General features: G+C 38.4%; 1 protein-coding gene across 2 annotated transcripts; it reads left to right on the plus strand.

Moving 5' to 3' along the window:
• Positions 1–26,942, plus strand: tma16 (translation machinery associated 16 homolog). 2 transcript variants are annotated; one of them, XM_003221692.4, is made up of 7 exons: positions 1–127; positions 9,205–9,317; positions 13,936–13,973; positions 18,387–18,471; positions 19,868–20,016; positions 23,013–23,055; positions 26,263–26,942. In XM_003221692.4, the coding sequence occupies exons 1-7, from the start codon at positions 125–127 to the stop codon at positions 26,399–26,401; spliced, it is 570 nt and encodes a 189-aa protein (XP_003221740.1). In that variant the 5' UTR covers positions 1–124; the 3' UTR covers positions 26,402–26,942. The 2 variants fall into 2 exon arrangements, with proteins under 2 accessions (XP_003221740.1, XP_008110112.2); XM_008111905.3 differs by lacking the exons at positions 1–127; positions 9,205–9,317 and adding an exon at positions 13,608–13,627.

Consider the following 26,942-nt stretch of genomic DNA (forward strand, 5'->3'; position numbering starts at 1 on the left):
GCCGACAGAGCCGATTTAGGGGACGGACCTGGTCCGGTTTTGAATGTGGTCCGGCGGGGAAATCTGCCAACCCTCGTGTTAGACAGCCGGGTTTGGTTTAGTGCTTCCCAACAACGCAAGGAATATGGTGAGTTCAAGGGAGTGAAAGCTACGGTGAAGTTGCCACCTTTAGCAATAAGACCGATAGACCTCATAGGGTTTTCTGAGTCAAAGAATTACTCTGGGGTGGTTTTGCCTGTTCCTTCCTATGAAATATAACTTTTTGTACCTTTTGGTCCTTTGTGGTCTCCCATACAAGCACTAGACAGGGCTGATCCCGCTTAGCTACCTAGATGTGGCCCTTTTAGAGGTTTTAGGCTTTAGCCCTGTGTAATACAGTAGAGTCTCACTTATATAAACGGGCCCGCAGAACGTTGGATAAGCGAATATGTTGGATAATAAGGAGGGATTAAGGAAAAGCCTATTAAACATCAAATTAGGTTATGATTTTACAAATTAAGCACCAAAACATCATGTTATATAACAAATTTGACAGAAAAAGTAGCTCAATACGCAGTAATGCTATGTAGTAATTACTGTATTTACAAATTTAGCACTAAAATATCATGATGTATTGAAAACATTGACTACAAAAATGTGTTGGATAATCCAGAACGTTGGATAAGCGAATGTTGGATAAGTGAGACTCTACTGTATTATATCCTACTTTATCTCTCCCGCAGGAGATGCAAAAGGAGCTTAACATAAAAACATCCACATACAATTTGAAATATTCAAATATTAAAACAGCATTACACATCATTAGTATTACAACAATTCAGATTAAATCCATAAAAACATATAAAATCACAGCAACCCTTCTTCTAGGACCGACATTATGGATTTCCTTTTTCGTGACAAGTTGCTTGTGGTGTGTGAAAATTAGCTGTCTGCAAGGATGTTGCCCAGGGGACTCCTGAATGTTTCTATGTTTTTACCATCCTTGTGGAATAGAAATGGTTTGTTACTTTGGCTATGTTGGCTTTTCAATGTTATACCTTTATTAGTCTTAATCCTAAATTTTGTCCCCTTAATGTTTAGATGTGAAAACATAATTCTGTTATGTCATTGTCTAATTTGTGGTATGCCTTCATTATCACTTTGATGTGGATGTTGGCTATGCTTTTTTGATTTGCGTGGAATTGGTTGTTTCAGTTTTGTTAGCACCTTACAGCATTGAACGTTTGCCGTTGCTTGTTGTAAACCGCCCTGAATCCCCACAGGGAAATAGGATGGGATATAAATAAAGTTTATATTATATTTATATTTTGTTGTTGTCATTATTTGGCCCCTTTCTACACAGGTGAATAAAATCCCACATTTTCTGCTTTGAATTGGAATATATGGCAGTGTGGACTCATGGCCCTTCCACACAGCCATATAACACAGAATATCAAGGCAGAAAATCCCACAATATCTGCTTTGAACTGTGTTATCTGAGTCCACACTGCCATATATATTTCAGTTCAAAGCAGAAAATGTGTGATTTTATTCACCTGTGTGGAAGGGGCCGCAGATAACCCAGTTAAAAACTGATATTGTGGAATTTTCCATCTTGATATTCTGGGTTATATAGCTGTGTGGAAGGGCCTTTAAAAGCCTGCCTGAATAAAAAGGTTTTAGCCTGTCATTTCTTTCTTCTTGTGATTTTGAATGTTCCAACCCTGTTGGGCTTCAGAAAAGCCCTAAAAACATGGCTGTGTGCCCAGGCTTTTAATCAATAAATGGTGAAGATGACACGGACTGAACTATGGACAAAGCATGAGGAAGAACAGATCTGATTTTATGTTTGAAATGTATATTTTTAATTCATAATGTATTTTAATAATTTTAACTGTTTTATGTGCTGTTTTATATTGGTCTGTATGGGCATCTAATTGTTGCCACTGTTGTAAGCCGCCCTGAGTCCCTTCGGGTGAGAAGGGTGGGATATAAATGTGAGAAATAAAATAAATAAATACTGTAGCAATAATTCCGTTATGTTTACATGTTGTGTAGAAACAATCACTTCAGCAGATCTTGTTTGTTACTTAGTTATGCAACAAGAAACCTCTTCTGGGATTTCCTCTTTTACAGAATCAAAGAGTTTTCACCCTGGTAACCCTTCTGTATCTATCAGTGTTGGCAATGAACCTATCTTCCATCTCCCTCAGTCATGCCACCCCTTTGTTGTTTGCCAGAGGGATGAGTTCATTCAGGCTGTCTCCCTCCTTCAAGCCCCTCCCTCTTTCTTTTCCTCCTAGAAGAAAGTGGAACTCCCCTCAAGATCTAGAGTGCATCTACACTAGTATTAATGCACATTGATATCATTTGAACGGCCATAGCTCAGTCCAGGGAACTGTAGTTTTAGAAAGCGGCTTTCATCTTCTCTGCCAAAAAGTGCTGGTGCCTCATCAAACAATAACTCCCATGGTTCTATAGCATTGAGTCAGGGCAGTTAAAATGGTGTCAAACTGCATTAATTCTATGGTACAGCTGCACCTCTAGACACAACTGAAGGATATGATTTTGAATAAAGAACTAAGCAAGCTTTCTTATTTCAGTTTTGTTGATAAGAACCAAATAACTTCCAGGAACACGTTTACGTAACTATTTATGAATATCTTGCCTTTTAGGATCAGAGTGAGGAAAGTCAGCTTTTATGATGTTCTTGAACTTCAATTCTTATCAGTTTTAAATGGCATGGCAAAATAACAAGGATAGTAGGTGCTGTAGTCTTAACAAATGAAGTGCTACTTGCCCAAGCTATTTCTAAGGAAAAGGTATAGACAAAGTGAGATATGTGGGTGTAATTTAGTATCTTATGGGCATTTTTGTGGTTCCAATCCCCTCCTCATGCTAAAAATTCCATTCCCATATTTATGTCATATTTTAGGTCTCGAGAGCCTTTTATTAAGCAGGGTATGCACTGGAACCAGGTTAGGTGCTCTGAGCAGCCAGATTCTCTCACACAATTAACTGCAATGTTACCTAAACATCTCTTTCAGGAATTAGCAGCCTCTGTTTTTGTGAGCCTGCAGCCCCATGGCAAGCCTATCACATGGCAGAGTTCAAAGTTCGTTCTCCAGAGTCCAATGCTCAAATCACCACACTGCTCACTTTACTTGCAAATAGTAGTACTTTGTTCCTTTAATAAGATACTTGATTTCTCATTTATTTTCTAGTGATTTATTTTCTTTAGTGTGAGTACTAAATATTGTTTTTCAATGTCAGAGAAAAAATGACGTTTAAGAACTTGGGCAGATTCTCCTACATTGTAACTTCTCATATAGATAATTTTGTCTTGGGTTGGAACACTCAGAAATCTGACCTTTTGAACTATTGAGTCCATTTGTTCAAAATGGAAACAGGTGAAGGGTTTCCAGAGTTTGCTTTTTATAGGAAACTAGCTTGGGGGCCCGGCAATGCCCGGGTCATTTGAGAATGGTATTATGTGTCTTTTAATGTCATGTATTCTGTTTGGAGTGGGTGAACTACAGTTCCCAGAATTGTGGCTGAATCCTCCCGAAACCCTGCCAGTATTATAAGTTGGCCATTTTGGGTGTGTGTACCAGGTGTGGTGCAGTAATGTTTGGATGGGGGTGAACTATTGCAATTTCTAGATTCCTGGGGCAATTGCTCCGAAATATCTGTCAGTATCTACAGCAGGCAATATTCAGTCTGTGTGCCAAGTTTGGTCTAGATTCGTCATTGGCTGGGTTCAGTGGTCTTTGGATGGAGGTGAACTACAACTCCCAAAATCAAGGCCCCTTCCCACAAATACCTACAGTATGTTCAGTAGGTCATGAGGCTTCTCTGTGTGAAGTGTGGTCCTAGTGCATTGTCAGTGGGGAGTCAGTGTTTATATGGCTGCAGGTGAACTATAACTTCTTTTTTCCAAACTTGTCCAATATGTTGTATTGGTTATGGGGGCTCTGTGTGCCAAGTGTGATGCTCATTCATTGCAGGTGAACTATAAATCCCAGTACCTACTACTCCTTAACTTCCAGTCCAGTTCCCCTCCAAACCCAGCAGTAGTCAGATCTGGGCATATCGGGTCTGCATGGCAAGTTTGGTCGAGAGCCATCATTGTTTGGGTTCATAGCGTTCTGGGTGTAGGTGAACTACAACTCCTCAAAATCCCCTAGTAGGAGTGACAGTGCTCTGACGTGATGCAAGGTGAACTACAACTTCCAGCATGTGGAGTCAATCCCTAAACTCCTCCAGTAAGTTTAGTTGCAGCTCAGTTCTGCTGTGTTTGTTATGCAGAGAGATTGGAAAGAAAAGGGCAGTGGGTGGGGCCATGCAAATTCCACAGCAATGGAGAACCCTGGGATGCCTGCCTGTGGTGGAAGAAAAAGCAAAATCTAGGATGAAATGGTCCCCAAATGAAAGCATTCCTTGGGTGGTGGGCCGTAGTGTTTGGGAAGGACACTGGCAGGGGCTGGGCTGTATGTTCATGGCGCTTGCTGTAACCGCAATGTCAGTGGAAAAGAGTGACTTGCTCGATTTTTTAACCCTGAGAATTATAGCCTGTTTGTGGAGGCCGGAGGCTGTCTGTGTGAGCAGACATCTGTGCCACATACATACATATGGGCTTTTGCTTTTATTATGGATTTAGATTTAGATTTAGATTAGATGGATGTTTTTCACACATTTTGCCCTTACTTAAAAGCATTACAGCTGTTGATGAAAGAGCATTTGTATCAGTTTGTGCTCCTATATCAGATTAATTTTTTAAAGACCCTGTTCTTAAGAAGTAGAGTAACTGCACCGAAAAACAATGCTATATAGCGTTAAGTTTGAATATTTCTAAAACCCAGTGCTCTGGAGCTGGTGCTAACCACTCCCAAATACAGACTTTTGTAGTCTATCCTCATTGGTTTCATTTTTTCTAAATCAAAAGTTATATATCTCAAGAAGTATTTGGATATACATTGTTCTCCAGACCCTTGATCATTTTAGTTGCCCTCCTCTGGACACCTTCCAGCTTGTCAATATCTCCTTTCAATTGCGTTGCCCAGAATTGGACATAGTATTCCAGGTGTGGTTCAACTAAGGCAGAATAGAGGGGTAACAATAGATTCAAATTATATGAAAGGGGATTCCACCTAAACATTAAGAAGAACTTATTTTCTGTTAGGACCTGTTTGACCGTGGAATAAATTGCCTTCAATAGATGTTGGGATCTCCTTCTGTATGAAAACTTTGTTTATTCAGGATGAAATCATATATCTAAAAATTAAAGTGGTGAGGGTTGAAATAAAGTCTTATTGAATTTTTTTATGTAGCTGCTATCATGTTGAAGGGCAAGCTTATGTCCTGCTTTGAGCTGTGTATACTCCATTTGAAGGAAATCAACCTGCAAAAAGGAATGTCATATGTTAAGAGCAAGATGTAGCTACAGGCATTTTTGGCTGTTTTGAATCTGCGCCCAATCAATTTTATTGATTGGCTCCAAAGTTCTAGCAGAGAGGGAGAAACTTATTGTCTATACCATTCTTCCTCATCAACTATAAGCCTGTGTAGCATATCTCCCTTTCTCTCCCTGACCTCTAAACTAAACTAATATATATCTATATCTATCTATCAATCAAGTACTACGGCCCTTCTTTGTGTTGAAGGCACTCAGATACCTTTGTTGTCCTTGTCTATGCCTCTTCGATTTTCTTCTTGAGATAGGTGTCATAGACATATCAGACTCTCTGTGGAGGTTGTTGACTAAAGTCACAAATGCATCTCATTACTATCTTCAGTCTTGACAGCTAGAGTAGCTGAAGCTTAGAAGGCTGATGTTATCTTAGCTGTGCTGGGAATGAGAGCAGGAGAGCAGCATGAAAGCAGCCCATGGAAATTGGAAATAATCTTAAATGTTTAAATAACAATACAGATTGTATATATTTTATCTGAAATTATTGGGACCAGAAGTGATTTCAGATTTTTAAATTATTATTTTGGCATGCGTATATTTGCATATCCATAAATATTGAGCTATCTTAGGGATAGCATCCAAGTAAACAAAAATTTCATTGTTTCATATGGACCTTATACACATAGTCTGAACATCATGGTATACACATTTTTAATATTTTGGAGCAACAAACCCAAATTTGTGTAGAGTAAACCACCAGAAAGCAAAGGTATCACTATCTCCAAATTTTGGATTATGGTATTCTGGATAAGGGTTGCTCAACCTGTACTGAATGTTCTCAAATTGTTTTATATAGACCATTTAAATAATTTTAGCTTTCTGGTTCTTACGTTTTTTCATTTGCTATTTTTGTTACACATATCATTATCAAGTACCCTGAGGATTTTGAAGTGAACATAATACAGAAGGTTTAATATTCACATTCAAGTTGTTTCGATATATTAGAGTCACAGAAAATATTGATTACTGTTTGGTATGTTTTTTAGAACTAATTATGTTTTTTATAGCACTTAAGCCAAAGAGTGTTGAAAGTAAGAAAAATTACCGACTTTTCTAAACTACCCAAATTGCATTAACTCTATTCCACCCCACCCTTTTTTAAAAGAGAAAGGCAGGGTTCAAATTTAATTAACAGGAAGGCATTCTCTTGTACTTCTTTTGGAAGTATTTCACAGCTGTATTTCAGTCACAGAGTATTTATAGAGGAGTAACCTGTTAGCTTCCTAGCCGTGTTATACAAACAGAAATTAATATTGGTCTGGAAATGTTAGACCAATATATGTGTGTGTGTGTGTGTGTATATGTGTGTGTGTGTGTGTGTGTGTGTGTGTGTGTGTGTATATATATATATATATATATATATATATATGTTTTGTCCCTTTCTGCCTTAAAGTAAACAGCGAAACTAAACACCCAAAACCCACGAAACTTGGCCATAAAAGACATGGTCATCCCCACTGTGTTTAGACATAAACAAACAAGAAAAATAAAGTCCTAATTAGAGGGAGAGGAATAATTGTTTCTTTCCCATTGCTGCCAGTTAGAAGGCTAAGCTCCGCCCACTTTGTCTCCTAACAACCCACTCAGCCATTTAATGGTGCCCAGGGCTGCTTCAATCAGGCCTCTTCCACACTGCCTATAAAATACAGATTATCTGATTTGAACTGGATTATATGGCAGGGTAGACTCAAGGCCTTTCCACACAGCAATATAACCCATTTATCTATATATATAAAAGAGTGATGGCATCAGGGCAGCGGACAAAACAAGAAAACTACAGGCCCCCCAACCTCGAAATTTGACAACACAACCCATCATTCATGGCTCTAGGTTGATACAACAAAAAGAAAAGAAAAATAAAGTCCTAATTACAGGGAAAGGAATAATAGTTTTTATCCAATTGCTGCCAGTTTGAAGGCTAACCTCCGCCCACTTGGTCTCCTAGCAACCTACTCAGCTGAGGGGACAGGCACAGTTAGGCCTCTTCCACAGATTATCAGATTTTAACTGGATTATATGGCAGTGTAGACTCAAGGCCCTTCCACACAGCTATATCACCCATTTATAATCTTATATTATCTGCTTCGAACTGGATTATCTTGACTCCACACTGCCATATAATCCACTTCAGTGTGCATACTAAACATAAAGACAACCATACAACAGACATTCAATACCACGACTACCTCAACCATTTCTCACCAACACCACCAGACAACGCCACAGCAACGCGTGGCCGGGCACAGCTAGTAATCTTATATTATCTGATTTGAACTGGATTATCTTGAGTCCACACTGCCATATAATCCACTTCAGTGTGCATTTTATACAGCTGTGTAGAAGGAGCCTCCTATAATCCAGTTCTAAGAAGATAATATAAGATTATAAATATACAGTAGAGACTCACTTATCCAACACAAACACCCCGGCAGAACGTTGGATAAGCGAGTATGTTGGATAATAAGAAGGGATTAAGAAAAAGTATTGAACGTCAAATTATGTTATGATTGTACAAATTAAGCACCAAAACATCATGTTATACAACAAATTTGACAGAAAAAGTTGTTCAATGCACGGTGATTCTATGTAGTAATTACTGTATTTACGAATTTAGCACCAAAACATCACAATGTATTGAAAACATTGACTACAAAAACATTGACTACTAAAAGGCTGACTGCGTTGGATAATCCAGAGCATTGGATAAGCGAATGTTGGATAAGTGAGACTCTACTGTAATATGAAATATTTACTGTGGTATAATAATACAGAACAATATAATCTCTAAAACCAGGACATTAAATAAAGAGTAACACTCTGAAAGCAGGGCAATTGGGAATTCCAGAAAGGAAACAATCAGGGCCAGCTAACACTTCCCAAAAAAGGATTCTCCCAGGCAGGAAGCAAACAGGCTTTGGAGCTGCAAGGCCATTAAATGCTAATCAAGGTGGCTAATTGCAGCATTCATACCTGCCACACTGAGACTATTAATTGGTATTCAAACTGGCCGACCAAGGATTCCGCAAGGCAGAAAGCGGCCAGGCTTGCAAGCAGAAAGGCTATTCAGTGCTATTCAACCTGGCCAACCAAGATTTCCCCTAGATAGAAAACCTCCAAGTTCTGAAGCCACGAGACTACTTGTCCCATTCAACCTGGCCTAGCAAGGATGCCCTATGTAGAAAACGGCCAGGCTTTTAAGCTGCAAGACTATTCAGTGCAGTTCAAGCTGGCCAAACAAGGATTCCCCTACTAAGGAAGTAGCCAGGTTTCAAAGCAGCTCTTTGATTGAGGGTGCTACTCCAGCTACTCCAGAAAACAGCCAGGCTTTGAGGCTGCAAGGCTATTCACTGCTATTCCACCTGGCCAACAAATGATTCCCACAAGCCACAGCAACGCGTGGCTGGGCAAAGCTAGTTTGTGTATATAACTGCATTGATGTGGCTAGCTACATGTGATTTGTTTGTTGGATCCATTTCAACAATTCAGTAAGCCTTGAATACCCTTAGCTACTTTAATCTCCCATTTTGAGCTTTAAGATTAGTGGCAGCAATGCTATTCCTATTATCTCAGTTCCATAATATCATGGAGGCTTTTTGAAGGCTTGCTAACCTATTATTTCTTCCTTCTGTGTCTTTCAGCAGGGGTTGCTACTTGCTTCTTCGGAGCTGGCTGAGTCTTTCACCTTATAGGAATACTTTGAAGGGAAAGTACTTTAAAATGTCTTACTGTGACTTTCTTCTGCCTCATTGTTTCAGCCCAAAGCAGTGAAGAGCAAAGGAGGAGGGCAGGAGAAGAAAGTCATCCATCCTTACAGTAGGAAAGCTGCCCAACTTACAAAAGAAGCAAACAAACAAGAGAAAAAAGAAAAGTGAGTCCTTTCATGCTTCATCTTGTCAGTGGTAGAGAAGAGGAAATACATATCTGCTGCATCCTTATGGGAATTGTCTGGAAAATTTTAATTGGCATTTTCTAAACTTGTTTCAGAATTAGATAACTTTGCAGGAACATGTCTAAATGACAACCGTTTTCTGTTAAATTCCTAAACTTGTGGGACTGTGATCTGACACTACAAAAGGTCATGCTGGAAATTATGAAACTAGCGGAAGCTGTTCCTTCACACCTATTTTTATTTGACAGTTTAATGGCTGCCTATATTCTACACCTACATTAGTGGAAGCTACTTTTAGGAAATATTGATATTTAATGTTGCTATTCGCATATTGGGTAGCCCCTACCATGATTTGTCTGTTAATTAATAAAAAGGTCTTTTATCAATGACTTACATTTCTATTATTTTGTGATTAATGTCTGTTACATGACCTTGATGATCTTTATGCAGTGTGCTATAGAATGATTTCTAAGAGCCCTTGATTGGCATTCATTCACTAGCAAATAGGATTAAAGTGGGAAAGATGTAAGCCCTCCTTCTGTGAACCCAGTTGGATTTTCAATCAGGTCTTGCAGACTCAGAACCATTACTCCCTTGACTGAGTCTATCCATCTGTAAGCATTGTCTTTTCTTGCGAGTCATATCTTCTCATAACATGTCCAAAGCATGATAGTAATTATTTAGTTGTTACTGCTTCTGGGGAGTGTTCTGACTTCTATTTGCTTTTGAACCCATTTACTTGTCTTTTCTGGTAGTCCAGGGTAGTTATAGAACTCTTTTCCATCACATATTTCAAATGATTTGATTCCTCTCTTGGGCTATCCAGCTTTCACAACTATGCATAGAAATGGGAAATGATGTATTGACTACAGTATTCAGTAATACATATTCAGAATCTTTTCTAGTTCTTTCGTAGTTGCCCTCCCAAGTCCTAGTCTTCTGATTTCTTGCCTGCACAAATACACCGTGATGATTGACAGTGCTTTGAAGGAGTGTTCACTTTTGATTTTTCTGCACTTCCTTGTGTTGCAATTCATAATTGAAATGAATTCAATTAACATGGTTACTACTTAAATCTGTGCAGAAGATACTCAATGCTGAAGGTGCAAAATATTTTTATTGTATCAAAGCTAAACAAACAAACAAACTGACACTGGTTGGTTGCATAATTATCCATTTCCTTTGGTGCATCCCACCCTTCTTGAAGTAGTTGAATGGCATGCATCTGAAACAACAATAATTAAATCAGATTCAGTTCCCAGCAACACAGCAAAAACATGGAAAATATGAGAATGTGTATGAATAGTTCCACAATACAGTTTACGTATATGAAAAGGTAAGTGAGAGTGAAGACAGGTACAGAGAGGTTGGTCAGAAAGCAGTGTAGATGGAGAGAGAAGATGGAATTTAGAGAAGCAGGAGGAAAGAACAGGTATCTGTGTTTGTCTCCTTTAGAATACTAAAGTTCATGGAAAAGATTTTGACCTTGAAGAATCTGTCATTCTGTTAAATCATTTTAATTTATAGGCTGGCTCTTAAAGTACAATTTTATTGCCAGTGAATCACTTGTATTGTACATATTCCAAGGAGCTAGAACATTGTTGTAATTCATAAGCATCAGTGTGATAATTGAACTCCCAACTGGATCGATACCCTAGAAATGTGTCCCTTCGTTTTGACCCATCTAGGAAGCTTCCCATATAGGAAGTTGTATTAAAGCTTGCATCTTCTTATTCTAAGTACTTACATTTCTACTTTTGTGTGCTATTGTGCAAATAAATATCCATGGCATTTCTAAGTTAGTAATGCTGTTTCTATCACACAACTTCCTGCTCCAAGTTTGTTGTATTCTTCGTCTCCTTACTATAATTATTTCTTTTCTTTAGAAGTTCCATAAGCAGTTCCTTTCTGACAGTCTATCACAAATTCTGAATATATAGTTTTCCCATTATTTGTTTACACAAGCAAAATACTTCAATAACTTGATCAAAATGCGGGTGACTACAGTATTATTTCTTTTTAAAAAGAATAATGTGGTTTTATGAGGGGAAAAACATAACATCATAGTAGCTCTTTGAGACCTATTTTATTTAAAGTATTGTTTTAAATAGACACAGTGAAATTAATGGTGGTGGGTTTGTTGTAAGATCTTGAAAGCAGTGAGAAAAAAATGCTTTGTTCAGCAACTGCATGAGAGTAAAATAATTGGGATGAACCCTAGGGGAGAAGCAGAAAGTTGCTGGGAACTTTCTGCTAGGAGGGAACGAGTGATTTAATTAGATTTTCTTTCTTGCTTGTGGTAAATTCGTCAAGAGAAGAGAGGAAGGCAGACAGCTAGATGGTGTAGCAGACCATAATGGGCAGTCAAGTTGCTGAAGGCTTGCCAGGAAAGCAAAATCTTTGCCTGCTGATAGAAGGACAAGAGGAAGAGAGTATCTTAATCTGGAAGTGTGCCCTGAGAAGACTCTCTTTGATGTCTGCACCAGGCACACCTCTGAAGATGGTGGGACTGAGATAAGGACTCTTCTGTCAAGTCACTTAAATGTAGATGGGCTTTTATGGGAGAATATGGTTTTCCCAGTAAGCTTGAACCCTAATCTATAGGGTTTTATAGAACACTACTTTTTAAACTCCAGGCCCTGACTCCAGTCTTTGATATGTATTCAAAATTACGGTATAAGCTATTAATGCTGTCTGATTTTTTATTTATATGATATAAATCAATTTAAGAAGAAGTGAATAAATCAGTATTCTTCTAAGAGTCAATTTTGCCTATAGTGCATTTTCTGTGTTTTCCCTTTCACTCTCTGGGATGGGTTTCTGCTTTGTGTTCCATCCTCACTTCATGTTTTTTTCCCCAGATGACTGTTTCATTAATTATAGGAAACTTCTCCGTAAAGCTAGTTTATATTCCAAAAAGATTAGGATGGGTTGATAAAAGATTGGGGGGGGGGGCTGGTTGGTCACTGAACCCTTCCAATAGTGTTGTTCTCTTTTAAGATATCTTTAACTGCTAATTATTGTTGTATTTCCTATAGGAGGTCAGTTTGTGCTTTGAAACATAGCTGTTGTTCATATCAGGTTACTTTTAGTTCATTTTAGTTTATAGTGATCCTATCATGGGGTTTTCTTGGCAGGATTTAGCCTTTCTCTGGGAGAGTAACAGTAGTAGTAGTAGTAGTAATATATCAAAGTTTATTTCTATCCTGCCCACTCTCCCCAGGGGACGCGGGGTGGCTTACAACATAATAATAGAATACAGTAAGTGCAATACAGAAAAATATTTATGATGGTATAAGCAATTAAAAACACATTCAATTGATCTAGAACATAAAATATGACACAAGTAACAAAATAGCAATAAAATTGTGAATATTAGATTCAAAACACAGTTATTTCCTATGAGCTAAAGGGACTTGCTACCCCAATCGAGGTTAATCCATATCATAGAGATTGACTAACCACTACCAAAAGCCTGTTTAAATAACCAGGTCTTCAAATCCCTCCTAAATGTTGTAAGGGTGGGTGCTGATTTTCCTGGGAAGGTTGTTCCAGAGTCGGGGGCCACTGCTGAGAAGGCCCTCTACCTTGTCCCCACCAGCCTTGCTTGCGATGAAGGTGGGATTGAGAGGAGGGCCTCCCCAGCCAATCGTAAGGTCCGAACAGGTTCATAAGGGGAGATGCAGTCACGTAAATAGGTAGGACCTGAGCCGTGCAGAGCTTTAAAGGTAATAACCTGCACTTTGTACTGGGCCTGAAAGCAAATAGGCAACTTGCCAGTGAAGACTTGCCAAGAAAGCAAAGCCTTTGCCTGTTGATAGAACACCATGAAGGAAGTATCTTAATTTGGAAGCGCGCCCTGAGAAGATTCTCTTGGATGTCTGTACAAGACACATCTGTGAAGATGGTGGGACTTGCCAGTGACACCCTGTAGCTTCCATGGCTTCTTAAACCTTTCCACTTGGAACCCCTTTTGGCCCGAGAAATTTTTACGTCTCCCCGGGTATATATGTATATAAAATAGGTTTAAAACTCATACATCTATTAATAACAAATCAGCATTTGAAAGTCTTTCTAAACAGGCTGACTTTCCTTTTTTATGAAGTACAGCAGCAGCATCTTCTGCAGAGTCCACTAAAACAGGCACTACATGACGTACAGAAAACTTTCATTGCCAAAATTTTGGGACCCCAACATTGAGCTAAGTGGACCTCATTTGGGGTCAAGACCCACAGTTTAAAAGCAGTGGCCTGGAGTATGGTGTATTTGGCAAGAAATGTGAACATGAGGTAATTTTGGCTTCCAGTTCAATCTTTTAGTTGTACAATTTGTGCGGATAGTAGAACAAGTATCGCAATAAATGTATGTTGTGCTAACTTTTGGCTGTTAAAAGCAAAAAATAAAAATAAAATGCAAAGCAGTATTTCCTGTTAAGCACTTACATTGTCACTTCTTTATGTAACTGGTTAAGAAACAACTTGAGGTTCTAAAAAAGGGTGTTTATATGTACCATCACAATGAACATTTTCATTTTAGCTTTATGTTTGTTATTTTGCCTTTAATCTCAGAAATTAAAACTTTTTTTTCTTTTTGGCAGGCTAAAAAATGAAAAGGCCGTTCGTCTCAGCATTGTAGGTAAGGGTGAAAAATTACTTCCAAGTTTTGCGGAATGAACTGTTCGTAACAAATCGGAGCTCTTTTAAGTTTCTGGAAGATGGTAGCCTATGTAATGTAACACCAGCCTGACTTTATGAATGGTACTGAATTTAGTGCCACTGCTATCTTCTAGTTCCTTTTGATGTCTGTCCTTTGAAATACTTGACAACATCTATGTGTCTGCAGTACTATGGGCAACTTGTTATAATTTCTCATACAAAGAGTATTCAGTCACACTTGGATAGTTAAAGATATTAGCTTTTCAACATCAAATCTAATGCATATATAGTGGAAATGTGATATAGAAAGAGAAGGATGGAAGAAGGGGAGATAAAAGGGAGAGAGGATGTGAGGACAGAGAGATGAAAGTTTTAAGAAGCATCTGCATTCAATGCTTATAAAGATCTGGCCCAGCAATTTCGACATCATGCATCATATGATTCTGGATTCTTTTTATAGAGAAGTGAACTACTTTTATTATTTGCAGCCCATAACTGTGATTTGCAGCTATCAAATATCTTAACCAGTTTCTCTTTTAAATGAGGGAAGTGGGACGTGGATAAAACACAGTGGTAGAACATGATCTCTGCATGTGTCCGGAGTATCCCAGAGTCTTGAAAGGCTCTTGGGTTAGAGAATTGGGGATAATGTGGGAAGAGATGTAGCATGTCCACATAGAAAATAATGAGTTGCGTGGAGAGCAGCCTTGCTAAAAAAACTGTCCTGTGCATTCAGTGTTTGAGCATCCATGACAAGCATGTCATGTTCATGAGGAACCTCAGAGCAACATACACCTACGAGGTCTTTGCAGTGCTTGGAATGTAAGGCACTCCTTGCTTGCTATGTTATTGACTCCTTTCTCTTATTTATTTATTTATTTATTTATTTATTTATTTATTTATTTATTTATTTATTGTTAAAAGCATCGCATCAATAAATAAGTTTAAAAGTGATAAAATCAAGGGATCACAAGCTGCTAAATAGTTTAGACCAAAACTAAATAGCGACTGCATTGTCTGTAGGTTTAAACAGTTCTTCCTCTGTGCATGAGGCAGGGCATTGTGGTCAAGCATACAAATGCTGAGTTGTTCTGCTCTACAGTTGCACAAGGTGGAGGATTCTTCTAGGTAGTGCCATTTGGCTAGGTTGTCTTTTGATCTGCTAACTCGGCTTCTGAGTGTTCAAGGACTTCCAAGTTGCCCATTCTTGGTTTGCCCGAGAAGGAAGACTCTTGTAGGGGGCCATCCAGTTGGAATTGCCTGATTTTTCTACCCACAGGGATATTCTTGCTGTTGCTGGAGGAACATTTACAGAGGTTGTGGTTCTTATGAAACTTTTCCTTGATTTAAGTCTACTGGGAGGAGGCCATGCAGTGGGTGGCTTTTTCTTTCTTTCTCTTATGACTGATCATCAAAAATATTGTCATGAAGAATAGTGACTATTGACACTTCCACTTTGGAAAAATATCTTACTTAAAAGTGTAATAAAAACTCATTGGGTCTGGTTCTGAAAACTTTAAATTATCAGCAGAATGGATTTGCAAACCAATAATTCGCATACGTCTTTTCCTGTGATCTATAGTGCATGCGCCTCATTTGGAGATTTGTTCTAAATAGCTTAATGTTGTTTTGTATTGAAGGCTTGTTCTTGATGGATAATGAAGCATCTATTCTGTTTTATGAATGCAGAAAATAGTTTTTTTTTATTTTCTCAGAAATATTTTTTCTTGGATTGCCTGAAAAATAGTTGACCTTTGTTTTCTGATAGCAGTGTGCCTTTCAAGTTATATTCCAATTTAATTTTGATTTTAGAAAAAAAATCCAGTGGCACCAATCTATTCCTCCTTGCTTGCATATTTTCCTGTTCCCTATGAAAAGATGAGGTTCAGTCCACGACAGCCAGTCCACTTGAAGCAACTGCTGGTTGTACTGGAGGAGGAGGAGGAGGAGGAGGAGGAGGAGGAGGAGGAGGAGGAGGAAAGTGAGTCCAGCTAAAAAAGAGCAGTTTGAAGCAACAATAATAGCTGGATTTGTTAGGCAGCCAATCTCTGAATTATGGCATAGTCTGGGAAGGTTTAAAGTAATAAAAATAATAGCTTCCATATCTGTTCTCCTGAGCTCTTGCATCTATGCAGCTATTTTACAAGAACATTGGTGGCTGCCTCAATTCAGCTATATGTGGCAGGCTCCTAAAAGAAAAATATGCCATCACATATCCCACCTCATTAAAAGGCAATGCAATATAATGATGAAGGGAAAAGTTGGATTCTCCCCTCTCCTAACTAGGTGTAATTTTACTTACATCTGAATTTCTATGCATAATTGGGGGAAAAGATCTGAGTATCAGAATCATTTTTCTTCAGTAGATGCTTGTGTGAAATTCTTAACCAGAAATGATGTTTCAGGCAGATGGTTCTGGTGCTCTGATGTATCCTTGTAAGTCATATGCTCATACAGTCCCCCTAAGGCAGTCTGGTAGCTTTCCTGATGTATCAACATTGCAGGGCACTCTGCATAATTACACTCTATCCTATATATGTCTACTTGGGAGTAAATTCAAGCAAGTTCAGTGTGTACAGTTTCCAGGTATATACTCATAGGATTTCAACTCAGATCCAAGATGCTATTGACGGGAAGCAGAGAGAGGAATTTTATACTTCTACTTTGAACATGCTGTTCATGTTTATTGAGATATAAATCTTGTTGACTTCAGTGGGATTCACTCTCAAAAAAATCTAAATAACTGTGCACATTTAATCTTCATAGAACTCATTTCACAAATTCACTGACCTTGGTAAGGAATTCTAGTATCTTTGACCAGTATAGCAGCATATTGAAATGTGTGTTCTGTGATGTTGAGCAGATGAAACGTTTATCTGTTACCTGTCTATCAAGCTTGTATTATCACGTTTGTAACAGTATGATGATGACCACTGGTCTTTCAGAATCATACAATAAGCAAAGCTCCTATCCTTGATTCATCAATGTTGTCTGTACAAACAAAGCCCATTCTAGATTCTGTTATTTGTCTTGAAAAAGGATGAAGAAAACAGTATCTTTGCTGTATCTCTTTTCTTTCAAACATCTGGAATTTGGATTGGATTTACATTTGGATTTACATTTAAGGTCCAAGTTACATTTTCTAAGAGAAGATATTTATTTATTGTGTCAGAAGTGAATTGAAGGTACAGTTATAATGTATTTAAAAAACACAAACAAAGTTTAAAACTTGGCATTATACTAGATTTCTTTTGACCAGAAGCTGGCCACTTGGAGTGCCTCTGGTGTCGCTGTGAGAAGGTCCTCCATTTTGCATGTGGCAGGGTTCAGGCTGCATTATAGTAAGTGGTCTGTGGTTTTCTGATCTCCACACTTGCATGTCGTGGACTGTAGCCCAATTTCTAGGCGCTCTTCTAAGGTTTTGCAAGAAGCACACCTTTCCTGTCCCAAAAAACCTTCCTTACAAGCATTTGCAAAACAGAAGAGCAATCCAGGAAGATTGTGGGGAAAGCTGAGTACAGCACATGCGCAGCTGAGGGAAGGGAAGCCAGCCTGGTTCAGGACGCAAGCCAGGCGGGAATGTTGGGGGGGGGAGGGGGCTTTCCAAACACTTTTATCAGTATGATAACTGCCCAGATTTCAATGGGAACTATGGTGAGAACTGGTATTTGGGTCTGGCTTTCAACTGAATATGGTAAATGTTTTCTCCTATACTTTGTTTATTTTTAATTCCAAAACGTAATGAACTTTCTGGACAGCCCTCGTAAAACATTGGCTTGCTGGCTGATATCCAAACAGAGGATGGGCAGGAGATGTCCATCCTTTCATTATTGGCTGCTACTTACCTACTAAGAGAGGTAAAAAGCCTTGTTGATTTTCACTGGCATAGCCACATCAAGTTTCCTAAACTAAAATTTTCCTTTTTGTTTTGCTAAGCAAAATCAAAAGAACCTGTATGGTTTGGTTTCCAAGGTCTAACAGTCCAAGAACAAAAATTCATTATGGCATTCAAGGTGTCTCTCGAGTGTTTCTTATTTGTTAAACTGTTCTTTTCCTGAAATAATTGAATGTACTGTGTAGCTGAAATAGTGGACAAAGCTTTAGATTTACCTGTGTGACATTTCAGATTTATTAAGCATCTGGGGCTTAAATTAGGAATGTGCAGATGTTCATAGCTGCTTTAGCCAACAGAATCAACAATGAGGAATGCTGGAAGGTGTAATTTAACACTGTCTGTTGGGTCACACAATTTCTGTCCTTGGCCTATATTGCAAAGTGTGGACTTATAAAGTCCCTGATTAAAATTGGTCAGTTCTGTTTGGGATTAGCAATTTGGTTTCGCTTCAGGCGCATTTTGTGGCCTTTATATGTTTGTTTCTGTTCACTTTTGCAGGTGAGAAATTGCTTTGGTTTCAAAGTCACCTTGATCCCAACAGAATGGAATATACCAAACAAGATGCCTGTGAACTAATAGAAAGGTAAGTTTGCCGCAGATGAGTAAATTGGAACTAAGAGGATGGACTAATGTTCTCTCTTGATAACTGTGTGGTTGGGATGCGTTAAGTGTACACATATTTGTTTTTATATTGTTTAGCGTTTATTGACTTAGCTGTATTGTAAAATTCCATGGCTGCAGTACTACAGGTCTTGGCATAGTGCAGTAGTACCACACACAGAATTATGCTATTTCATATTTATTATTATTTATTTATTTACAGTATTTATATTCCGCCCTTCTCACCCCGAAGGGGACTCAGGGCGGATCACATTATAACACACATAGGGCAAACATTCAATGCCCATAAACACATCAAACAGAGACAGAGAGAGACACGCAGAGGCAAGTTAACCTTCTTCTGAGGGGATGTTCGATTCTGGCCACAGGGGGGAGCAGCTGCTTCATCATCCACACTGACGGCACTTCCTCATACCAGGTCGTAAATTAGTTAATCTTGCCTCCCCACTTTTTATAAGTGGTACCTTATCTCCTACTTGATAGATGCAACTATCTTTCGGGTTGCTAGGTCAGCAACGACCAGGGGCTATTTTTTATTTTTAATTGACGGGTGCTCACCCCGCCACGGGCTGGCCTCGAACTCATGACCTCATGGTCAGAGTGATTTAAGGCAGCTGCTCAACAGCTGCGCCACAGCCCGGCCCCTTCATATCTGTCTTAGAGCAGCTCAAGCTTTCCCCATTTGTGTCTGGAGGAAATTGGTGTTTGTGTGAGGCCATGTCTTTGTAGCCAGATGTAAAGCATTTCCCAGATGAGATCCTAGTAATAATTTTGTATTCTACAATAGGGGTATAGCCAGATGCCTATGTGATAGTCCCCACTGTCTTCCAGTGACAAATGGCTGTGGTTGTGGGACTTTAGCTTGCCTATGATAGGTGGAGGGCACTTCATAGCAGTGGAGGGAGAAATACCAACCAAAATAGATGTGCACAGGGGTAGGGTTAACTTTGATTTGCCTGTTCCACTTACATGTATGGGTAACTTCATAATGTATTAGATAAGTGTTACATTAAAGGGCTAGGGCAACAAAAGAAGTGAAGCACATCTATATATTATTTTTTCACTAACCATCTTAATTAGAAAATACGTTTGGAGGCGCTTCACATTTTCCTGTAATTAGTTTGTATATGGGTTTCCTAGCATATGCTCTGTAGAAATTAAAAGGATTAATGTTGCTGCGCTGCAGTTATGCTATACTCAGCCTCTCCAAATAGACCTCAGCTTTGTAGATAATTGTTATTAGCATCTACTGTTAGGGATGTTTCTATGTTGACTCCAGAGGCTGTGTAAAAGAAAACACAAGGCTGTAAAATGTGAACAAATCATTTTCCAGCAATGCAGTTTTATTTGTGTTTCAGTTATTTGCAACGATTCTGTGATGAACTGGAGCAGATTGAACTGCGGAATAGCATTAAAGGAAGGAAAGCAAGACAACACGGTTCTAGAGAAACATTCATCAGACAGACTATGGAACGTGAAAGACAATTATATGATGGATACGGTCTAGGTATGACTATTACTTTCTCACCGTACTAAATAAGAATGTCTCTACATCTATTAGGAATTATTTCTTGTTGGCAAATCAGATCTCTGTACAGGACAACTGTTAATTGGTTTTCTTCTTTAAGAGCCTATTTTTCAGTCTATAATAGTTTTTCTTACCTTCATTTCTTCTTTCCTAAGGGCTTCTTTTCTCCTACAGCTGCTCATTACATGAGTATGACTTTTGCATGGATCAGAGGTTGTAAAATTGTTTTTTGGGGGAATTGAAACCCCTAGAAACCTCCAACACATATGGCCAATGGCCATTCTGACTTACATATATATTTCCCCACCTTTTTTGCAAGTGTGGTATTTAAGGTAGCTAGGGCCTTCTTGGGAGCTACGTAGAAAAATATTTTTTCTAAGCTAATACTATTCCCACTAACCACTCCATAAAATGGTTTTGAGGTTCTATTGGAAGAATAAAATTGAGCTGTATAGGCCCCTTTGAATTTTTGGCCACTGTGGTATAGCAGAAGTTGTTCCAACCGGATGCCTTCCATATATCTTTGAAGATGCATGTTGAACTTCCTTTCTTAACAGTTTTAGGGTTAGCCTTCCCATGCATTCTAGCCCTTTAATGGACATCATAGCAGATAGAATCATAGAGTTGGAAGAAACCACATGGGCCATCTATTCCAACCTCCTGATATGCAGGAAAAGTGCAATAAAAGCACCTCCAACGGTTGACCAGCCTCTCTTTAAAAGCTTCCAGGGAGGGAGCTTCCACCACACTTTGAGGCAGAGAGTTCCATTGCTGAATAGCTCTTACAGTCAGGAAGTCCTTCCTAATGTTCAGGTGGAATTTCCTCTCTTATAATTTGAACCTATTGCTCTGAGTTCTAGTTTCCAGGGCAGCAGAAAACAAGCCTGCTCCTTCTTCCTTATGACAGCCAGCCTTTCAAATATTTAAATATGGTGATCATGTCTCCTCTCAACCTTCTCTTCTGCAGGCTAAATTGACCCAGCTCTAGTTGCTCCCCGTTTGCAAAAAAGAATTTGTATGTGAGATTACCCTCAAATTGGTTGTAGACAGTGTCCATGTTTTCCCCGTTGAGCTTCATGGCTCAATGGATTCTTGAACCTGAATCTCCCGAGTCCAGTCCAACACTGAAGAAACACCAACCTTACTGGCTCTCTGGCCATTGCTTAAAATGGCATGTTTAAATTCAACAATATATTGCCATATTAGAGGACCCTGTTGTGTTTCTGCTATATTTTTGTGTTAAATGCTACATTTAACATAATAATAATAACAACAACAATAATAATTAGTAATAATAATAATAATAATAATATAGCAATAATAATAATAAGCAGTACAGGTGGTCCCAGTAGTAATTGGCACACTGGGTGCGGTGCCAAAAGATCTCAGCTGGCATTTGAAAACAATAAACACTGACAAAATTACGATCTGTCAACTGCAAAAGGCTACCTTACTGGGATCTGCGAACATCATCCGAAAATACATCACACAGTCCTAAACGCTTGGGAAATGTTCAACTTGGCATTTTGTGATACAAAATACAGCATATATATCTCGTTTGCTGTGTCATACTGTATCTTTGTGTCAACGACAACTTTATTTTTGTACCTGGCCTCCATCTCCCCGAAGAGACATGGGGCAGCTTACATATGGCACAAGGTGCCTAAAGCAATGTATAAAATGAACACATATTACTTACTCCAGCCTCTATATTTTTTATTGGGAAAGGTTCCAGCACATAGGATAAGCATAGCAGCTTTCAGGGATTGCAGCAAAACAAAATCAAAACTTACCTTGATGCTTAAGGTAAAGGTAAAGGTTTCCCCTGACGTTAAGTCCAGTCGTGTCCGACTCTGGGGGTTGGTGCTCATCTCCATTTCTAAGCCGAAGAGCCGGCGTTGTCCGAAGACACTTCCAAGGTCATGTGGCCGGCATTACTGCATGGAATGCCGTTACCTTCCCGCCAGAGCGGTACCTATTGATCTACTCACATTTTTTTCTGACATTTTGCCTGTATCTTTGGCTGGCATCTTCAGATGCAGGCAAAATGTCAGGAGTAAATGCTGCTAGAACATGGCCATACAGCCTGGAAACCACACAACACCCAAGTGATTCCAGCCGTGAAAACCTTCAACATGGTTATTTATATTTACAGTCAAATTAGCATGCTCCATATTGTTACAACATCCTACCAATGTTCAAAAATGAAGGGCAAAGAGAGTAGTCGTTTTCCAGTGTTGCTTTATTTCCACATTTTTAGCTCAGGAACAGTACATGAGCTTTTTCAGGGCCAATTTTATCTTCAAAGAAGTAGCAAATTAGATTTAATGGTACTATAAGTGGTATTGAAAGTTGCTGAAGTTTTAGATTGTGAGCCTGCAGCCAGAGACAATCTAGTTATTACTAATCCTATGGAAGTAGTTTTGGATGGAAAGTTTTTTATGATTTACTTAAGTAGATAAAATGAAAAAATGGAAACATATGAAAAATGTTATCTATAACACTATGACATCTGTAAAAATTAAGAAATCGGCAATAATATCATCACTGCTAGAAATATTTAGACATGGAAGCTGTAGGATACACCATAGTTTTTATTGCAACACGCCTGTTTGAAGATGTGATAGACAGAGAAGTAAAGAATTAAACCAGTTGTATGAATTTTTAAAAGCTTTCAAAATGTCAATCCTCACCTTGCAAAAATTAGAAAATATATGCATTTTCTAATTTGTAGATGCTGAAGTTTCCTTAGTATTTTATATGTTCACGAAGTGCAGCTAAAATTTCCTTTTAGAATTCCTTCCTCCAAAGCATCCTAAGATCTGTACATTCTTCATGGAAACCATTTGGGTTGTGCTTTCTTCTAGGGCACAAAGGTTAGTTCATTCTTCTTTATACTGTTGATGCCAGAAGCCACTAACCTCTTATGTGTCTAATCTAAAAAGAGTGTGACCTAGTATTTTTGTTTCTGACAGAAATTCCTGACATTGTGAACTGTAAGCACCTTAAGATGTTCAGGTGAGTTATTATCTCATCCTTCATCCAGCAACTATTTTAATAAAGATCAGGTACATAGTATTTGTCCAAGATATATGTTTTATTAGATCTCTATGAGAATAGGATTTGATTTCTTTTTTCAAAGATAAGCTTAAAAGTGCTAAAATGTATTTTGGAATTGGAAATTGGTGTTATTTGGGATATTTTGCAATGTTCATGGTCAGGTGTAGCACCACAGTAGCCTTCCTCCATATCCTTTATGTGTGTTGTGTTATGACAACTGGATCTATGGTCTTGTTGGCTGAAGATGAGAGTTGTAGTCCCTTACATCAGAAAGGGGTGGGCTGGGAAAGATAGTGCTAATTATTGTTAACAATTCATGAACAAGCCTCAGGCTTGTTAGGCTTGTAAACTACTCCAGACATTTTCCCTCATCTCAAAATTTAGTGGCATTTTAGTTTGCCCAAACAACTTAGGACATATACTGCAGTTGATCTTAACCGAACTATAAACTTGACTACTGTGGATGTGTAACTTGACCCCCCATTTTTTTTGGTTGATGCTTTGCAATTAAACAAGCAAAAGTTGTTTTGCCAATACAGGCAGTCCCCCCGAGTTACAAACATCCAACTTAGAAACAACACATTAGTTACAAATGGGGGTGAGTCAATAGGAAGTGAGAAGAATCTACCCCTTGGAAGGGAAATCCATGTCAGAAATATAAAAAATTAGCTAGGTATTTTTAATTACAAAAATGTGAGTCAAGCACTGAAAGGGTTAAATGGATGCAATGATTCAGCAAAAGTTCCAGTTCAATATAAGCAGGCGTGCCTGTATTTTGTATGACTCAGTGAGAAAAGGCCTCTGTGTGAGAGAAGGCCCAGTGAGAGAAGCCTCAGTGTTAGCAGTCCTCAGTATGAGAAGGCCTGGTGTGAGAAGCTTCGGTGAGAGAGGCCCCAGTGTGAAGGCTGCTGTGTGTAAAGCTACTGTGTGAAGCTCCTGTATAAGTTTTGTGTGAGAGGAGGTTCTGTGAGAGCGAAGCTGTTTATCTGCATAAGAAAGAAGCCCAGTGTGGAAGCAAAGAAAGAAGTATAAAGAACTTTGTGTTATGGAAACCTTGTTTTTGTAAATAGTGCAACCATATAATTTTGCTACAAAGAAAAGCCTCCAAAGGAAGAGATAACATTGGTCTGTGTGTTTTTGTTCCTTTTATCACTTTTGGCTACTGGTGCTGGGTCACACTGCTGCTAATAAGTTACTCTGCTATACGTTTATGAGGAGGGTCATTTGTTAATAAGCCTAATCACCCAACAATCCACTCCTGAAAGAGTTATCATAGGGAACAGGAGTCTCCACTGAAGCTCCATCATCAATCCTTGTTTCCACAACAAGCCATTTTTTTCAAGATCCACTTATCATAGGGACAGAATGTGAGGTAATTTATTTATTTTGTATCAAAAGCATTGCATAAATTAGTATAAAACTGATAAACATAGAAGAAACACAAGTGTCTAAATATCTTTTGACCAAAAATGGGCAACAGTGACCACATTGTTTATAGCCTCAAACAATTCTTTCTCTGTACATGAGGCAGGACATTGCAGACAGGCATACAGATACGGAGTTGTCTGTTCTGCTCCACAGTTACACAAGGTGGAGGATTCTTTTAGGTAGTGCAGGTATACTCAACAGTTGAGAAAGACAAGGCCAGAGCTAATGTTCTTACCAATTTTGGTTCTGCACCCCATGCGCTGCCAGTAGGTTTCTGCAGGATGTTATTGCATGCAGCTACTTTGTCCTTGGTGTTCATGCAGTGTTTCTGTATATTAGTGTACAATCTAAGGTGACGGCAAGATATTTAGGATGTGAGGTGAAATCTTCTGAACAGGAGCACAGACAGCAAAACAAACACCCTAGGGTGTAAATTCTTCTCTTTGTTATCCAAAGAGAAGCAATATATATTTTTGGCTGGTTTTACAGTTAAAAATGTATCTGTTTTGACTTACAAACAAATTCAACTTAAGTATAAACCTATAAAACCTATCTTTTTATAGGTTGCGGACTGCCTGTATACTAGCTTTATATTTCGAGAGCAGCATCCTTTCTCTGTTTACATTCTAAAGTGCCACATCCTAGAAACAGCTGCACTGTGTGGCCTCTGTTCTTGCTCATTTTGCTTTAGTCGAATTATAGTCTTTAAAAACAGTTTTCTTGGACACTTTTTATCGTGGACAAATTTCTCTCCAACACTATTTTTGTGTTTGGCTACAACTTGGAGATTCCCATGAGAATTTGATTGTATGCCAAAGCTATAAAGAAAAATCTCTCCATACAGGCACCCCACACTTTTTGATGACTTAGTTTGGACATTTTGTTGTTTCCGCCAATCTAAATTGTAGCCATGTTCTGCATTTTCAACATATAGTCAGCTTTTTCAACCACTCCTGCTGCTTTATTGATTACAGTTTTCTCAGTTGTCTTGCACCATCTAGTGTTTAGTTTTGCATTTGCAAGCTAAAAAAAGCACTGGCTTTTTAGTAGATTCCATTTTCACACAGCCCCTAACCTGTTGCGGTTTCCTCTATAGTCACTTCCCATACTTTATATACTACTGTTGCAAAACAATAGTAGTCTTTGAGGTACAAATTTACTAGGCCAATTCAGATAAAGGGTTTTTTTAGCCTGTTTTGCTGGTACCCATGCTAGAAAATTACAAATTAGAAGAATCAAAGTAGATGAGTACAGCCCAAAACAAGAACTGTAATACAAACCTTTCCTCAAGGCCCTTGCTGTAACGTCAATCTGCTAAATTTGCCAGAGGGAAAACTGGCATCAAGTAGTCTAAGCTTCACTATGAACCTTCTACACCTTTGTGCAGTCTTTTAAACTCAAGGTCGTGTCATTTTAGGAGAAACAGATCAGAGTTTATAATCAAGTAATAAGATTCCTCATTTGTTGTCTTGCTTGTTGGTAGGCTAAACAAGTTGAGTGTTGCCATCAAGATTGTCTAGATTGGCAGAATGTCTAGAAAATGTTTCAAGTAGCAAGTTTTTTTTGCATTTTTATTTTAAATATCAAAATACAGGGCAATGTTGGTTTGTTTTCAGGGAAATGTTTGGTCAATGGAAGACCTTCTCAAACTATGCATGTTTAGTAATGAATATTAATAAAAAAAATCAGTGTTAAAAAAGACATTGTCTAAATCGCTTGTTCCTTTTTCCTTCTAAGAGATTGGGATGGTGACCTGAAGAAACTGCCAAACATTAAAATGAGAAAGATAACAAGTCAAGATGCCTTGAACAGCATGATGGAGAAGACAAGTGAGGAAGCTGAAATGGACCTGAATGCAACAAAAAACACAGACTGAGGCATTCGCCTATACTATAGATAGATACCAGCTTCAGCAAATTGCAAATATGCTTTTTAATATATGGAAGCGAGGTTAAATCTCACTGTAAGATGCGACAAGTCTTGCCTCTTGGTGTGCCCAGCACTACACTTTGTTATTCAGGTAATGATGTGAGATTCTGGACATGGTATACTATATTGTATTTTGAAGCACAGTGTAAAGTTTATAAAGGTAAAAGTAATACTATTAAAATTCAAATTTGATGTTTCAGTGGCATAACCCTACCTACATATGGTTAAGACATTTACAATCACTGAAGGAAGCAATGCAAATTGGCCGGAGAAGAGACTTGAACACCATAAGCAGGAACGGGAAACATTACTACTCTTTCATGTTTTGTAGTGTTCTATCAAAGACTATTTTAATATTTTTTCAAGGAAATTAATTAAAATCAGAAGCACTGTGAAAAAATTATATGCTTCACATTTAATTCTGCCACAGTTTAGTTTGTTCTTGAGAGGAATAAGTTGATAATAATAAAAAACCAAGAACAGCCCAA

This window comes from Anolis carolinensis, chromosome 5, assembly GCF_035594765.1.
Source record: "Anolis carolinensis isolate JA03-04 chromosome 5, rAnoCar3.1.pri, whole genome shotgun sequence".
Taxonomy (NCBI): Eukaryota; Metazoa; Chordata; class Lepidosauria; order Squamata; family Dactyloidae; genus Anolis; species Anolis carolinensis.

What these genes read in the sequence shown, in the direction of transcription:
- tma16 (XM_003221692.4), top strand. An exon ending in AAACAAGAGAAAAAAGAAAA is followed by an intron (nt 9,318 to 13,935) that starts GTGAGTCCTTTC and finishes TCTTTTTGGCAG; the next exon opens with GCTAAAAAATGAAAAGGCCG. An exon ending in ATATGATGGATACGGTCTAG is followed by an intron (nt 20,017 to 23,012) that starts GTATGACTATTA and finishes TGTTTCTGACAG; the next exon opens with AAATTCCTGACATTGTGAAC.